We start from the raw sequence: 16,006 nt of genomic DNA on the forward strand, positions 1-16,006 counted from the left end.
GTATCATCAGCCTTCTTTCATCCACTGACTGGATAAACAGGCTCCACTGGAAGACTCCAAGGCCCTAGGAACTCTTAGATGGAAGGAGCCTGGTTCTCTGCATCACAGCATGGAGCAGAGCCCTGTAACAGCCTGCGAACAGCCCACTTTAAACTATGGTGTAAATAAGAAATAAACTTTTATTTTTCTAAACTACTGAGAGGGGAAAGTTGTTGATAAATACAATCTCTGAAAACAAACTGCTTCCTTGAGCTTTTTTTTTTTTTTTTAATTTTACTAGGGCATTTGTATTAGAGTACCAGAGCATTTTTTTGTTTACTAGAGTAAAGAAAACTAGAGTTTTGTTTGTTTGTTTTTTGAGACAGAGTCTTGCTCTGTTACCCGGCAGGAATGCAGTGACGCGATCTCAGTTCACTGCAACCTTCGCCTCCCGGGTTCAAGCGATTCTCCTGCCTCAGCCTCCCGAGGAGCTGGGATTACAGGTGCCCGCCACCACGCCCAGCTAATTTTTGTACTTTTAGTGGAGACGGGGTTTTGCCATGTTAGCTAGGCTGGTCTTGAAACCCTGACCTCAAGTGATCCACCCGCCTCAGCCTCCCAAAGTGCTGGGATTACAGGCATGAACCACCAAGCCCGGCCTTTTTTTTTTTTTTTTTTTTAACTAGAGTATTTGCTGGTATAACAGAGTCTGCTATCAGCACATGCATTGCCTGGGAAATTGAAAAGAATCCTATTTTAATTTTTAGTATGGTTTTTTATTTGGGTGGAGCTAGGGGCTACTTTTTAAGGACTGCTGAAAATATCTCTCACCAAGTGACACTAGCAAGTGGGTGTTTATTTGTATTCACTTCACAAACATTGACTTGCCACATATTTCCTGCTGGGCGTTTTGCTAAGTACTGGATTACTAAGTACTGGAGTGCATAGGAGGAAACTTTAAGGCTTAGTGTCAAATGGTTCTGAGAAAGAAAACATTTAGGACAATTATTTAGTGATTGCAGATGGGAGCTGGGAGCCCTGGCTACACAGGGCCCCACCCCACCCCCCAGGACAGCGGGTGAATTGAGGAGACATCAGGAAGACTCACTCCATGTGTCTATTTTTGTGCAGCTTTGCCTCAGTGATGTGGGGGTGCTGTGTGCAGATTCAGTATCTGGTGTTGGAGAGCCGTGTGCAAATTCAACACCCAGTGCCGGCGTGCTGTGTGCAAATTCGCCACTGGGTTCTAACCAGCCTGCTCAGGGCCTTCCGGAGCCGACCCAGATAGTGGATGAGACCCTGTCCCTACCTGAAGGACGCCATTCAGAAGATGTAAGTACCTGCATTCGTCACAGGTATGGTGGAGAGTCAGACACTGGCAAGCAGTGAGAGAGCAGAGAGAGCCGGCTTCCCTGGCTCTCTGGGGAGGGGAGATGGAGGGAAAGGCTGGTCTTTAGTTTGCTGTGGCATTCAAGGCTCCTGAATGTATTTGCATTATGGCACGCCAAATCAAGCTCACCTGCAGAAAGATGTCTATGCCCCAGTCCCCAGGATCTGTGAATGTCACCTTGTGCGGCAAAAGGGAGTTTGCAGTTGTGATTAAGTGAGGGACCTTGCGATGGGGAGGTACGGTCTTGGATTATGGGAGTGGGCTCTTAGTCATCACAAACCTCCCTTCAAAGAAGAAGGCAGACATGTGAAGGTCAGAGAAGGAGTGTGAAGCTGGAAGTAGAGGCCAGAGAGAGAGGGGACTGGAAGAGGCTGGGCTGCTGGCTTTGAAGATGGAAGAGGAGGCCACGAGCCAGGGAATATGGTGACCTCCAGAAGCCAGAGATGGGAGGAAATGGATTCTCCTCCAGGTCTCCCAAGAAGGAACCAACCCTGCCGACACCTTGATTTTAATCCACTGGACTTCTGGCCCCCAGAACTATCAGATGGTCAGTCTGCCTTGGTGTGAACCACCCAGTTTGTGGCCATTTCTTATGTAGCAGCTTCAAAAAACTGATGCCACATGGAGACAGATGCTCACTCTCCTGCAGTTTACAGATTCTGGAGTAGCCAGAGCTCGTTCAGGTTCAAAAAGTGAGCCTTCCATCAGTGCCCCTTCAACCCAACTGCCTGGCCGTGCATCCTGAGTGGTTTCAACCGAACCCCTGACTTGAACAGTGGTTCAAATGAAGATGAATTCCTGCTGGGGTTCAGTGTTCAAATGAATGTTGACCTGCACAGTGGTGTCTATTGAGGCTGAGTCTGTAGCACTTTGTCCCCATCAAAGAAAAATGAAAATACACCTTACTTGCAAAACAAATAATGGAGGCCGTCATTTCTCCAGCTCCAATTTCTAGGCGAATACTTTGGAATAGTATCTTGTGTTTAAAGATTTCTTGGGGCCAGGCATGGTGACTCACACCTGTAATCCTAACACTTTGGAAGGCTGAGGTGGGAGGACTGCTTGAGCCCTGGAGTACGAGACCAGCTGGCAACACACTGCGACCTCATCTCTACAAAAAAAGTAAAACAATTAGCTGGACATGGATGTGTGCACCTATAGTCCCAGCTACTTATGGGGCTGAGGCAGGAGGAACACTTGAGCCTTGGAGGTTGAGGCTGTAGTGAGCTGTAATCTCACCAGTGCACTCCAGCCTGGGTGACAGAGTAGACACTGTCTCAAATTAAAAAAAAAAAAAAAAAAAATTTCTTGCTTTAAATCTTTACCACTCATCCTAACAAGTTTCTCAACAGAATTATTTTGAGGTCACACTTGGGGAAGGGTCTGGGGACTGGACTGAAGGAAAGTGATTCTCTTCTATATAGTTCAGATGGCTCCGGGAGAGCTGTTTCTTGTTGCTTATAAAAGAGTGACCTTTGCATTTTGCACACATTGGTGTGGAAGACACCACAGGCTTCACTGTACTATGGCGTAAATTATGCTCTGGCAACTTTATGCATTAATAATGTTGGAGTGGTGATTTCACATTGACCCAAACACATTGAAAAGATGTTTAGGTTCAGATGGTGAAGACTGAGGAGGTGTACAATTCGCTTTTCTGGTTTTTCATTCCTTGTGGTGTGCCCTGAGCACGCCATAGCCTGGGTCTGGCCGCAGGACGTGCCTCATGTGAGTAAAGTCAAGGGCCTCTGCTTGTTCCTGCCGGAATGGGAAGAATTCCATCGGTTGAGCTCTTATATGATGTGCAAAACGGCTGCAGTCGTGCTGAGCCGTGCTCGTATCAGGATGTCTAAGGAAAAATCGCATTTACATTAAATGTTTAGCAGGCAACCAAGTTTAGACTAAGCCAAAGAGTATCCGAGAATGCTGTGGCATTCAAGGCTCATGCTTTTATGTGCATTACAGCACCTTCATGCCAATGGAGGGGAACTCCGGTCCCCTGTTGATGTTGTTGAAAATAATTGAATGCTCAAACTCCTCGCCTAAAAAAGAAATATTATTGAGTGCTTCGGAAAAATAAATTTAGGAAGTGTATTTTGCTAAGGTTAAGGACACACCCGTGACACAGCCTCAGGAGGTCCTGACGACATGTGCCCAAGGTGCTCGGGGCACAGCTTGGTTTTATACCTTTTAGAGAGTCATGAGGTATCAATATGTTTAAGAAGTACATTGGTCCAGTCCGGAAAGGCGGGACAACTCAAAGTGGAGAGGGGGCTTCCAGGTCATAAGTAGATAGAGGCAAATGGTTGCATTTTTTTTTTTAGTTTCTGATTGGCCTTTCCAAAGGAGGCAATCAGATATGCATTCATCTCTGTGAGCACAGGGGTGACGGAAAAGAATGGGAGGCAGAGGCCCTAAGCAGCTCCCCGCTGGACTTTTCCCTGCTTAGTGATATTGGGGTTCCAATATTTCTTTTCTTCACAAGACTCTATTGAGTCCTCAGAAAACGGGTTTCAAACCATCTTTCTGATTTCTGGTTACGTAATTTTAATCTTATTCTGTCACTGAATCTTGTACATTAGTAGTTTTGCAAAACTGTGGCCTGAGGTTTCGCTGAATAAGGATCATTTTAAAGGATTGTGTTTTTGCAGATGATCTTAAAAGCATTCTTCTTTTTTTCTTTTTTCTTTTTGTTTGTTTTGAGATGGAGTCTCACTCCATCACCCAGGCTGAAGCGCAATGGCGTGATCTCAGCAGCTCACTGCAACCTCCACCTCCCGAGTCCAAGCAGTTCTCCTGCCTCGGCTTCCTTAGTAGATGGATAAGCATGGGCCACCACATCCGGCTAGTTTTTGTATTTTTAGTAAAGACCAGGTTTCACCATGTTGGCCAGGCTGTTCTTGAACTCCTGGCTTCAAGTGATCCACCTGCCTCAGCCTCCCAAAGTTCTGGGATTACAGGGGTGAGCCACCACACCTGGCCATTACAAGCATTCTTAAAAGTTTATTCTGAACCACGGTGGGCACTGCCTCATTCGTAAGGGCAGCCACCCTCTTTCAGAAGCAAGTGTGTATTCTCTACCCTTCAGCCCCTTGAGGGATTTCCATGGGTTGTCACAGCCCCTGAAAACAAGCTTCCCAGGGCAAACAGTGGTTTTCCAGAGACTCCAAAAGTGAAAACAGTCAGGACGCTCCAGTCCCAGCTCCAGCCCAAGTTGTAGCCATGCCAGGCTCTGCAAAAACAGAACCGTTTCCAGAGTGAGAGCACTTAGCACTTTGGTTTCTCTAAAACAGTGCCCATCATGTTCAATTCATATTAATCTCGATGGAATTGTTGCCGTGGATTTTTCTTGACATAAGTCACTTCTACTTTTGCTAGGGATTCATAATTGTCGATGAGGTGGCAACTTAAAGAATAGATACGTAGCTTCATGTTTGTCCGTCCGTGAGCCACATTTCAATCAGAGCCAGTCAAGCCAAACCAAGGAGAGTCTTTCCCGTGGAGGGATTGGGGCTTCTGAGGAAAGCTTGTGGAGAGACTCATGATGACAGAATTGAGGATCATCCTGCCTTGATGTCCAAGGAGATGAGCAAAGACACAAAAGCACATTCATTTCACCCCAGTTAGGTGGTGTCTATTATCAAAAAGACAAAAAATAACCAATGCCGGTGAAGATGTGGAGAAAGGGGAACTCTTCTCCACTGTGGATGGGGATTAAAAATAAACACAGCCAGGATGGACAAGAGTATGAAGGTTCCTCAGAAAACTACAGATAGAACTACCACATGATCCGGCCATCACACTACTGGGCATTTATCCAAAGGAAAGGAAATTAGTATATTGAAGGGACATCTGCCGCCCGTCCATGTTTTTGCAGTTTATTCACAACAGGCAAGATACAGATTCAACCCAAGTGTTTGTCAAAGGATGAATGGAGAAAGAAAATGCTGTGTATAGATATACCATGGAATACTATTCAGCCACCAAAAAGAAGGAAATTCATCATTTGCGGCAACATGGATGGAAATAGAGGACATTATGGTAGGTGAAATAAGCCGGAAACAGAGAGTTAAACACCACATGTTCTCACTCATCTGTGGAAGCTAAAAAAATTTAATCTCACAGAAGTAAAAAGTAAGGCCAGGCATAGTGGCTCACTCCTGTAATCCCTGCACTTTGGGAGGCTGAGGCAGGATGATTGCTTGAGATCAGGAGTTTGAGACCAGCCTGAGCAACATAGCAAAACCCTGTCTCTACAAAAAAATACAACAATTAGCTGAGTGTGTGGTACTTGCCGGTGGTCCCAGCTACTCGCAAGGCTGACGTGGGAGGATCGCTTGAACCTGGGAGGTCGAGGCTGCAGTGAGCTGAGATCATGCTGCTGCACTCCAGCCTGGGCAGCAGAACGAGACTCTGTCTCAAAAAAAAAAAAAAAAAGAAGAAGATAGGGAGAGATTTGTTAAAGGGTACAAAATTACAGCTAGACAAGAGGAATATGTTGTCATATTCTATAGCCCTGTAGGATGACTGTAGCCAACAGTAATCTATAGTTTCAAATAGCTGGAAGGAGGATGTCCTATGTTCCCAAAAGAAAGAAATGATACATATTTGACATGGTGGATATGCTAATTACCCTGACAGGATCACTGAACCTTGTAGGTATTGAACCATCCCTGTGTACCTCATGAATATGTACAATCATGTGTCAATTTTAAAAGTAATTAAAAAAAAAAAGTATGTTCAACAGCCAGCAGCTACAAGAAGACCATCAGCTGGTTTCATCCACAGCAAGAGATTGCAGTGCCCGTTGGACATTTTTGGCATGGCTCCAAATCCCCACCCCATCCTCAAGGGGCAATATTGCAGAAAGGAGGAGGGTGGGAAAAAAATTCTCAAGAATTGGAGAATCGCCAGTTTCCAGGGCCCAGAACAAGACCCAGGAGGAGGTGAAGATCACCCTTGCAGGTGGAAGCTGTCCCTGTCTGGGTAGTGCTGGGGACAGTAGGTGGCCCTTCTGCTGTCTGTTTGAGCATGAGCTCAAGGCCAAGGGTAAGGTGAGGGGAGATGACCCTCAGCTGGGCTGAGCGTACTTTGTTTAGGGTATTTAAGCAGTTCTCAAAAGTGATTGCAGAGCCTGTATCTCCCATCTCAGGGGATATGCCCAGCCTCACCCTCCCTCCAGCCCACTGTCATGCCCACCCTTGGGCTTCAAAAACATCAATGGAAGATGATAGTGCAGGCCCTTAAATGAATAAACTGCACATGCACGTTGCAGAGGGGGCAGCAAGGGAGACGGAAACAGACAGATCCAGCTCAGATGGAATTTGATCTGTAGGAAAGTGATGAAGTGAAGGAGGGATCTGTCCGCCCTGCAAGCGGCCCCAGGCACGGCGTGAAGGGGAGGCAGGGAGAGGTCACACTGGCCTCAGACTTGGACACTGAAATGTTTAGTTACAGCAGGAGCGGGGACGCCTGCATAGGTCATAGGGAAAGGAGGGGACACCCAGGCATTGGAGACCCAGTGTGTAGAAGACTGCGAGACCCGCTTAAATGTTTAGCAGAAAGGAAGAGAAATTCAAATAGAGAGATTCAGGAGTGGGTGGAAAAGGTGGAGGTGAAACCAAAGCTGTTTAAATACAGATGATCTTCGATTTACAGTTGGTTTACATCCCAACAAACCCATCGTAAACTGAAAATATCTTAAGTCAAAAATGCATTTAGACCAGGTGCAGTGGCTCACGTCTATAATCCCAACACTTTGGGAGGCCAAGGTGGGCAGATGACTTGAGCTCAGGAGTTCAAGACCAGCCTGGCCAACACAGTGAAACCCCGTCTCTACTAAAAATATAAAAATTAGCCAGGTGTGGTGGCATGTGCCTGTAATCCCAGCTACTCGGGAGGCTGAAGCAGGAAAATGGCTTCAACTTGGGAGGCGGAGGTTGCAGTGAGCTGAGATCACACCACTGCACTCCAGCCTGGGCGACAGAGCAAAACTCAGTCTCAAAAGAAGAAAAAGAAATATAAGCATAACCTTAAATAACTGGGGAGTGTTATGTTGGCTGACTGCAACACAGATACAAAAAACCCTGACAGAATAAAAAGAACACTAACAACAAAGGTATTTTGGGCAGGGCACGGTGGTTCACACCTGTAATCCTAGCATGTTGGTAGGCTGACGCAGGCAGTTCACTTGAGCTCAGGAGTTTGAGACCAGCCTGGCCAATACAGTGAAACCCCGTCTCTACTAAAAATGCAAAAATTAGCCGGAAATTGCTTGAACCCGAGAGGTGGAGGTTGCAGTGAGCTGAGATCATGCTAGTGCGCTCCAGCCTGGGCAACAGAGTGAGACTCTGTCTCAAAAAAAAAAAAAAAGCTATTTTGGAGTTCCTGTGTCCACATAATTTCATCCTTCGATCTCATCCCCCATTCTCCCCACCTCTCCATCCTAATGGAGGTGAATAGTGGGTTGGGGAAATTGACCTAAAACATTTGTTATGGTCTATATATTTTCTGATGAGGGTATTTTCTAAAACAATGAAGTCTTCAGGCTTTTAAAAGGAAGGGGTTGGGGAGAGAGGGGAGGGAGAGCGTCAGGACAAATAGCTAATGCATGCGGGGCTTAAAAGCTAGATGACGGGTTGACAGGTGCAGCAAACCACCATGGCACATGTATACCTGGGTGACACACCTGCACGTCCTGCACATGTATCCCGGAACTTAAAGTGAAAACAAAACAAAACAAAACTCTATTTAACAAAAGGTATGTTGATTGATTGGAGATTATTATATTACTGTCACATTTTCCAAGACAATATTTAATAAAACTGAACAAGGAGTTGAAAATTTGAGCTGTTTTGTACACTAGTTTTGTGACTTTGGGTAAATCAATAAATATTTCTGAACATCTTAAAAAAAAAAGGGAGGGATGCTGTCCATACGGTATCTGATATATAGCTCACCCTCCGCGTCTATGGGTTCCGTATCTGTGGATTCAACCAAGCTTGGATCGAAAATATTGGGGAAAACAAAATTGCATCTGCACTGAACATGCACAGACTTTTTTCTCTTGTTATTATTCCCTAAACAATATGACATAGCAAGTATTAACATAGCATGTGCATTGTAATAGGTATGGTAATTAACCTAGAGATGATTTAAAGTCTGCGGGAGTATGTGCATTGGTTATGTGCAAGCACAGTTCCATCTTGTATCAGAGATTTCAGCATCCGTGGGGTTTGGTATCCCCAGGAGGTCCTGGAACCAATCCTCTATGGATATCAGGAGAAATTCCATCTCATTAATTCGCACCCCAGGTGGTCTTTGAAATGAGTTGTGCAACATCACTGTCACCTGCTGTCCATTTACTGAGTTACTCTGGGTATTTTATTTAGGGGAGCTGAAACACAGATTTAAAAATAAAAGGTTATTTTCATAAATCGCAATAACGTCATAAAAGCTGAGTGTGCGTCTGGGGCTCTTTAGTCCAGTAGCTACTTTGGTATATATAATGATGGCAAGGTTGACGTGTTTTGGTTTTGTTGTTGTTGTTTTTGAGACAGGGTCTCGCTCTGTTGCCCAGGCTGGAGTGCAGCGGCATGATCTGGGCTCACTGCAGCCTTGACCTCCTGGACTCAACTGATCCTCCCACCTCCTCCCAGGTAGCTGGGACTACAAGAGGTGCCACCACGCCTGGCTGATAGTTTGTATTTTTTGTAGAGATGGGTTTCACCATGTTGCCCGGGCTAGTCTTAAACTCCTGGGCTCTAGTGATCCGCTCATCTTGGCCTCCCAAAGTGTTGAAATTACAGGCGTGAGCCACTGTGTCTGCCCCAGATCTGTGTTTTTAAAAGTAAAGCTGAATATTAATTTTTTCCACATACATTAATGTATTAAGGAAAAAGTTGCAATTAGTATCTTCTCCAGTGTTTTGTCTTCCAGTATTTGGGGTAGGGAAATGTAGTCAATTAAAAGATCACAGATGTCCTTCAGTTTTTTTTTAAACTATCAAGGTTTTTTACTCTTGTTTGTAGCACATCTTATTTTATTTATAATATACTTTTTTGTTGAAGTATGCCCTACTTTTTTTTTTTAAATTAATTTATTTTTTGAGACAGAGACTCTCTCTGTCATCCAGGCTAGAGTGCACTGGTGCGATCTCGGCTCACTGAAGCCTTCGCCTCCTGGGTTCAAGCAATTCTCCTGCCTCAGCCTCCCAAGTAGCTGGGACTACAGGCACCCGCCACTACACCTGGGTAATTTTTTGTATTTATAATAGAGCTGGGTTTTCAGCATGTTGGCCAGGCTGGTCTTGAACTACTGACCTCAGGTGATCCACCTGCCTCAGCCTCCCAAAGTCCTGGCATTACAGGCATGAGCCACCATGCCCTGCCTCTACTGACATGTGTAGAACCGTTGACTGTGTCCCATATATCTATGACACAGTTATCTGCATTTTCTGTCAATCTTTCTCCCTATACTTCAGTCTACTGACTTATTTTCTAGTTAACTGATCTTTTTGGCTATCTCTAATCTGTTGTTAAACCCACATTCTAGTTTCAGTTATTATGTTTTAGTTCAAATTAACATCAGATTTTAGTTCAAATTAACATCAAGTTAACATCAACGTAGTTTCAATACTACCTTGAATATTTTTATCTTTTTTCCCACTTTATTTAAGGTATTTCTCACATTTAATTATAGTCCATGTCTGATAAATTACATATCTGGGTGGTTTCAGGTGGGTTTGGTTTTGTTGTTTACTTTTGTTTGCTCTTAATTTTCACTCATTTGGTCTTTTCTTGTTGTGTGATAGTTAATTTTTAAATTGACAACCAGACAGGGTAAATGAAAAAAAATTGCAAAGACAATTTGTAGCTCTGAATCATATTATAACCCAAAGAGGATTTTTTTTTTTAAATTTATGTGATTTGATGTGATTTGTTCATACCCTGAGGTAGTTTGCCCAGACCCTATCTGGGGCTGAGCTGGAGGGAAATTGGGCTTCAGTGTTTGTGAAGACCAGTCTATTTCTGGTTCTCCTCTCAACGACATCACAAAAAAAAGCTTGTGGTGTGTACCAGGGTCCCTCGTTTGTCCTGATTATTAATAGTTATGGGCCCCTCAGCCTCCTGGCACTGCTGGCAACTCTACTTAGTTTCTCAGCTTCTCAGCCTCTTATTTGCCCTGAGTGGAAGTAAGGTACCAAATGTAATGTTTACCTCTTCTGTTTGTCTCTGATATCTTCACTCTTAATTTTGTGCTGCTTTAGTAGCTCTCTGATGTACTTAAAAAACAAAATTCTAGGCCAGGTGTGGTGGCTCACACCTGTAATGCCAGCAATTTGTGAGGCCAAGGCAGGCAGATCACCTGAGGTCAGGAGTTCAAGACTAGCCTGGCCAACATGGTGAGACCCCATCTCTACTAAAAATACGAAAACTAGCCAGGCGTGGTGGCGTGTGCCTGTAATCCCAGCTACTCGGGAGGCTGAGGCAGGAGAATCACTTGAACGCAGGAGGGAGAGGTTGCAGTGAGCCGAGATGGCACCACTGCACTCCAGCCTGGGCAACAGCGAGACTCTGTCTCAAAAAAAAAAAAAAAAAAATTCTATATACATTATTTGTGCAGCCTTTTAGGTATTTTGGCAGAAGACTTAGTGTGAAACAACAGCTTCACCAATTGCTGAAAGTGGAAAAAATCTCATTTCAGTTCCTGAGCTGATACATATATATTTGTATGTTTAGCATTTACCACCTCCGGCAGTAATAACTTTCACAAATGTATAGCCCATAATGCAAAGGAGTGCTTCCTTTTCTGCTGTGAATGTTATCTCCTTGGATTGTGTACTGGAACATTCTGTGTCTGTTGTCTATCTATTCCCTGCCTCGTCTGCCTTTACGATGTCCTCTCTCAGCTTTCATCTTCCCAGACGGAGCATTTTGTTTTACGCATCTCTGCATATCTCAGCCTCTCTCTCCAATGAGTTGAGAATTCTTCTCTGGCCTGCCTCCAGTTTCAGAGTCTCTTCTTTCAAGGTGACCCCATCTTCAGTTAGGCTTTTAGGGGATTAAATCAGTAGAACAGTTATTACCTAAGGATAAAAAGAAATGCAGTTTGTAAAAGTCACATTTTATATTCATGCGTTCACAAGCTTGCCAAAATGTTCTTAAAAGCAGACTTTGAGATTGCTGCATTCTCATCTTATAATTTCTCTCTGCATGATACGCAAGGAGGAAGTTTCTACTTTTACTAGTAAAATAATGGCCATATTTATTCATAAATGTTGGTTTACTGTTTATCAGTCGTTAATATTACATTGGTTAGAGAAGTAAGCCTGTGGGTCTGTGATTAGAAACATTAGCAAGGGCTGGCTGAGCTTCTTCTCTTCCTCATTTGAATTCATGAGATTAACACATCTGCAGAAGGCAAGCTGAAAACGTCCATCATTATTTCATCCTTTGTAATCAAACATATAACCGGGAGTTAAATCCCTTCCAAGGAAGGATTGTACTTCATGATCGGCCCCATGGAACTTATTTATGTGTTTATTGTTGGGAGAAATTAGATTACAGAAACAGATTGACATTTTCCCTAATCCAATTTAAGGAGTTGTGTTTTGAGCACTTCTTCTTTGCCTGTCTGGCTGCTTCATTTATCCATCACAATAAGTGTCTGTGCGACATCTCACTGAAAGCCCCATGACTCAGCGAGTCATTTCTCCAGGTCCTTTTCTTTGATGTGTCAGTATTCAAATCCAGGACATCCCTCTACCAGCCCTGGTTGAAGAAAGAAATCATTCATTTTTATGGGATTCTTATGGTTTATGATAATACAGTTATTGCATTCATCATTTTTTCCCAAGACCCATTTTGGTGTTTTGCAGACCCTGGAAAATCACGTACATTGCATACAGCCGAAGGGCAAGGCTTGGCGGACACAGAGGCACATACCCAAATCCCGCTCTCTCACTTGCTGGCTCTCGTGTGCTCTCATATGTTGGACAGTATCTCTGCCTACAGATTAAACTTTGCAGCAGTAAGAGGGAAGGCTCAACCTGTCTGCCTCATAGGGCTGTGGGGATTAGAAGGAATCATGGCTGAGAAGCTTATGAGTGTCATTCAGCACCCAGCCATGAGCATCTACTAAAAAAGGAGTCCTGTTATCATGGTTGTCTGATGTCTTTGACAACTTAGAATTTTGTATTACACCATAATTCTTAGAACTTAATTTTATGTTTGGATTTTACATACATAGCTGAGATCTGAAAGAAGAAGCCCATATTTTATTTAATGTCAATTTTTAAAAATTTCTCTCCAGCTGTATTGAGGTACCACTGACAAATGAAAATTGGTATGTATTTAAGGAGTACAATTTGATGCTTTGTTGTATGTGTACATTGTGAAACAATCACTGCATCAGGCTAATTAACATTTTCATCACCTCACATGANCTCCTCCTCCCCTCCTCCCCTGCTGCCGTTCTTGGTAATGAGAACATGTAAGATCTACTCTCATAGCAAATTTTAAGTATACAATCCTATATTGTGAACTGTGGTCACCATGCTGTACGTTAGATCCCCAAAACTTATTTATCTTGTGTAACTAAAACTTCATATTCATTCTTTCACTAACATATCTTCATTCTAAGCTCCCCACACCAGCCCCTGGCAACTACTGTTCCACTCTTTTCTTCTGTGAGTTATTTAAATTGCGCTTTCATAGGCTGGGCATGGTGACTCTCACCTGTACTCCCAGTACTTTGGGAGGCCGAGGCAGGCAGATCACTTGAGGTCAGGAGTTCAAGACCAGACTGGCCAACATGGTGAAACCCCGTCTCTACGAAAAATACACAAAAAAATTAGCTGGGTTTGGTGATGCATGCCTGTAATCCCAGCCACTCGGGAGGCTGAGGCAGGATAATCACTTGAACGTGGGAGGCAGAGGTTGCAGTGAGGCGAGATTGCACCACTGCAGTCCAGCCTGGGTGACTGTGTCTCAAAAGTAAGTAAGTAAATAAATAAATAAATAAATAAATAAATAAAATAAATTGCACTTTCGTGATTATGAGTTAAAATAGTCAAATTTTTTAAAAAGTTCATGATTACAGTGTTCTCTTTTACATCTCAAAGTTTCACTAAATCCCACTACTAATGACTTTTGGGAGTGTCAAGTTTTTATACCTTTTTTCTATTTCTGTGCTCCTATTCCTCTGCCTTAGGGCATTGCACATGCTGATCTGCTTTCATGTGCATTTTTCAGCATGTTCTTCTTCTTACTGCATTTCCAGTCATTCTACATCATTGGCTTCTACTCATCCTTCAGGCTTCATTTTAGATATTACTCCTCCAGGAGTGTCTCCCCCTTTAGACCAGGTGAGGTCTCTTGATAACATTTTCTTTCCTAGAATTGATAACCATTTTCTTTCCTAGAATTTCTCATGGCTTGCCATTTTGTATTTGTTATTTGTTGATTTTCTGTCTTCTTTGACAGTAAGCTTCATGAAGTGCCGATCGTATCTGTATAGGCCACTGTTTAATCTTCACTACCTACCACTCCATAAACACCTGTGAAATGCATACATTCATGCCTCAATTAGGAGAATGAACTGGACATTCTCCTAAAAGGGAATGCTAGGATCAGAAATTTGGGAGCTGAGTATCCAAGGGACTGATCTCCACCCCAGCTGACATCACTCAAAATCTCTAGGACCATGGCCTGGGAGTCTGCATTTGAAGGATTACAATTCTCTTAAGTTGGCCTGGTGTGGGCAAGAGGGGCTCATGTTGAGGCTCAACCCTATCCACCCCCAAGAATTCCACAGGATGTCAGTATTCTGTGATCTCTGTTGCTCACACTCAGTAAGCTAACTGCTTTGTGACTTGACCTGATGGGGGCCCCAGTGTTTGGACACAGGTTTGCTTCTTGACCCTGTGTTTGTCAAGGTAGGCTAGCTGCTATAACAAACAGCCCCCAAATATGTAAAAGTTTATTTCTTATTTGTATCACAGCCAGCTGGGGTGGCCAAGGTATCCTCTACTCCATGCAGTCTTTCAGGGATCCAGGATGCTCCTATTGTGTACCACCTTCTAGGGCAGCTCTTCTCAAGTGAGACTCCTTGGGAGGATTAGGCACTGTTGCTGATGGCAGCCATTGTACATAATGCATTAAGTTATCTCCTCCACATCTAGAATGGTGTTACATATGGACCATCCTTGGGAGAGTTGAGAGAAGAGTCACCTGATTTGTTCTGTGTTTGGTTTTATTTTCTTATGGAGACCCAGTTCAGAGAGGGTGGAGGGATCTTGTTTTTCACCTGGCTGGTGGAAGAAGAGAGGATAGGAATATCTTATTCCTGTCATTGCCCAGCCTAGAGGTGACTCACATCACCTCCTCGCATTCACTCAATCTGCTTGTGAGAATCTCTTCCATGGTCCTTTCCAGGTGCAAGGAGATCACAAAATGCACTTGGACATTAGCCCGCGAAGAAGAAGAAGAAACGAAGACAGGTATTGGTGAACATGTCACCTTGCCCCAGACCTATCGCGTATCAAGTTGTATTTGTACCATGGAGGCAGAAAAAAATAGAGTGGGTGTTTTCAATTAAGTTGCATTTATTTGCACGAAGGTTTGACTTAACTTGCCTTTGCTCTTTCTTTATAACAGATGATAGATTGTCCTGAAATTGAGACTCCTGCCGTGATAACGTGTGACCCACTGTCCCAGCCTTCCCCTCAGCTTGCAGACTTCACAGAGACTGAAACCACCTTGGTATTCCTCATCTATATGACCTACACATGGCCAGCTCTCTTATTGCTTGTTATTTTCTCACAGTGTCTATCGCCATTACATACCAGTGGGGGCCATATGCTTTTAACAATTCCTCCCATTTTCTTTTTGGAATGCTTTCTCTCACCTGGAATAAGTTGTGTTGTGTATTTCTCTATCATGCAGGTGGATAAGGAGTCTGGCTGTCTTTTCGAACTTACTGTGGGGTTTTCTTTTTGGTCATTTTGTCTCTTCCACTTTGCTTAAAAAGTTAGTAAGAAAAAGCTACAGCATCAAGATGTCACCTGTGTCTCCATTAATTGTTTTAAACTTTTGACAGGACTTGCGCCATGTCTAAAATCAGCATCCCATGACTGTGGATTTTATTTTAATTCTTTTTTTCCCTAAATTTACCCTTATGAATCTGGGCTTTTATTGCCACATATCACCAGAAAAGTGGCTTTATGGACACCCCCCTTTTTTTTTTAAAACTCTCAGAGAGACTATCTTAGTAAAATGCTTCTGTAGGCATTTGGTATAAACAAGTCAAATCTCGCTCTGCAAATTTAACTTTCAGGAATTGCATAAGAACTTGTAGCATCTCCTCTTGTCTGAGACGTAGTGGATGGCTCAGAAAAAGTGAGGGGAGAGAAGGTGAGCTATTTTTAGCATTCCCAGAAAAAAAGATCGAGCGCAGCCCATTAATTTTTTTAAAAAAGTTAATTATAGGGCCAGGTGCGGTGGCTCAAGCCTGTAATTCCAGCACTTTGGGAGGCCGAGGTGGGTGGATCATAAGGTCAGGAGATCGAGACCATCCTGGCTAACACAGTGAAACCCCGTCTCTACTAAAAATATAAAAAACTAGCCGGGCGAGGTG

General features: G+C 43.6%; 1 protein-coding gene across 1 annotated transcript in view; it reads left to right on the plus strand.

Moving 5' to 3' along the window:
* Positions 1–16,006, plus strand: part of GYG2 (glycogenin 2) — a 34,740-nt gene that overhangs the window by 11,434 nt on the left and 7,300 nt on the right. Inside the window, exons 6-7 of the mRNA XM_017885680.1 lie at positions 1,111–1,311; positions 15,028–15,132. Coding sequence (XP_017741169.1) covers positions 1,111–1,311; positions 15,028–15,132 — 306 coding nt within the window. The remainder of the gene's footprint in view (positions 1–1,110; positions 1,312–15,027; positions 15,133–16,006) is intronic.

This window comes from Rhinopithecus bieti, unplaced genomic scaffold, assembly GCF_001698545.2.
Source record: "Rhinopithecus bieti isolate Rb0 unplaced genomic scaffold, ASM169854v2 scaffold_15500, whole genome shotgun sequence".
Taxonomy (NCBI): domain Eukaryota; kingdom Metazoa; phylum Chordata; class Mammalia; order Primates; family Cercopithecidae; genus Rhinopithecus; species Rhinopithecus bieti.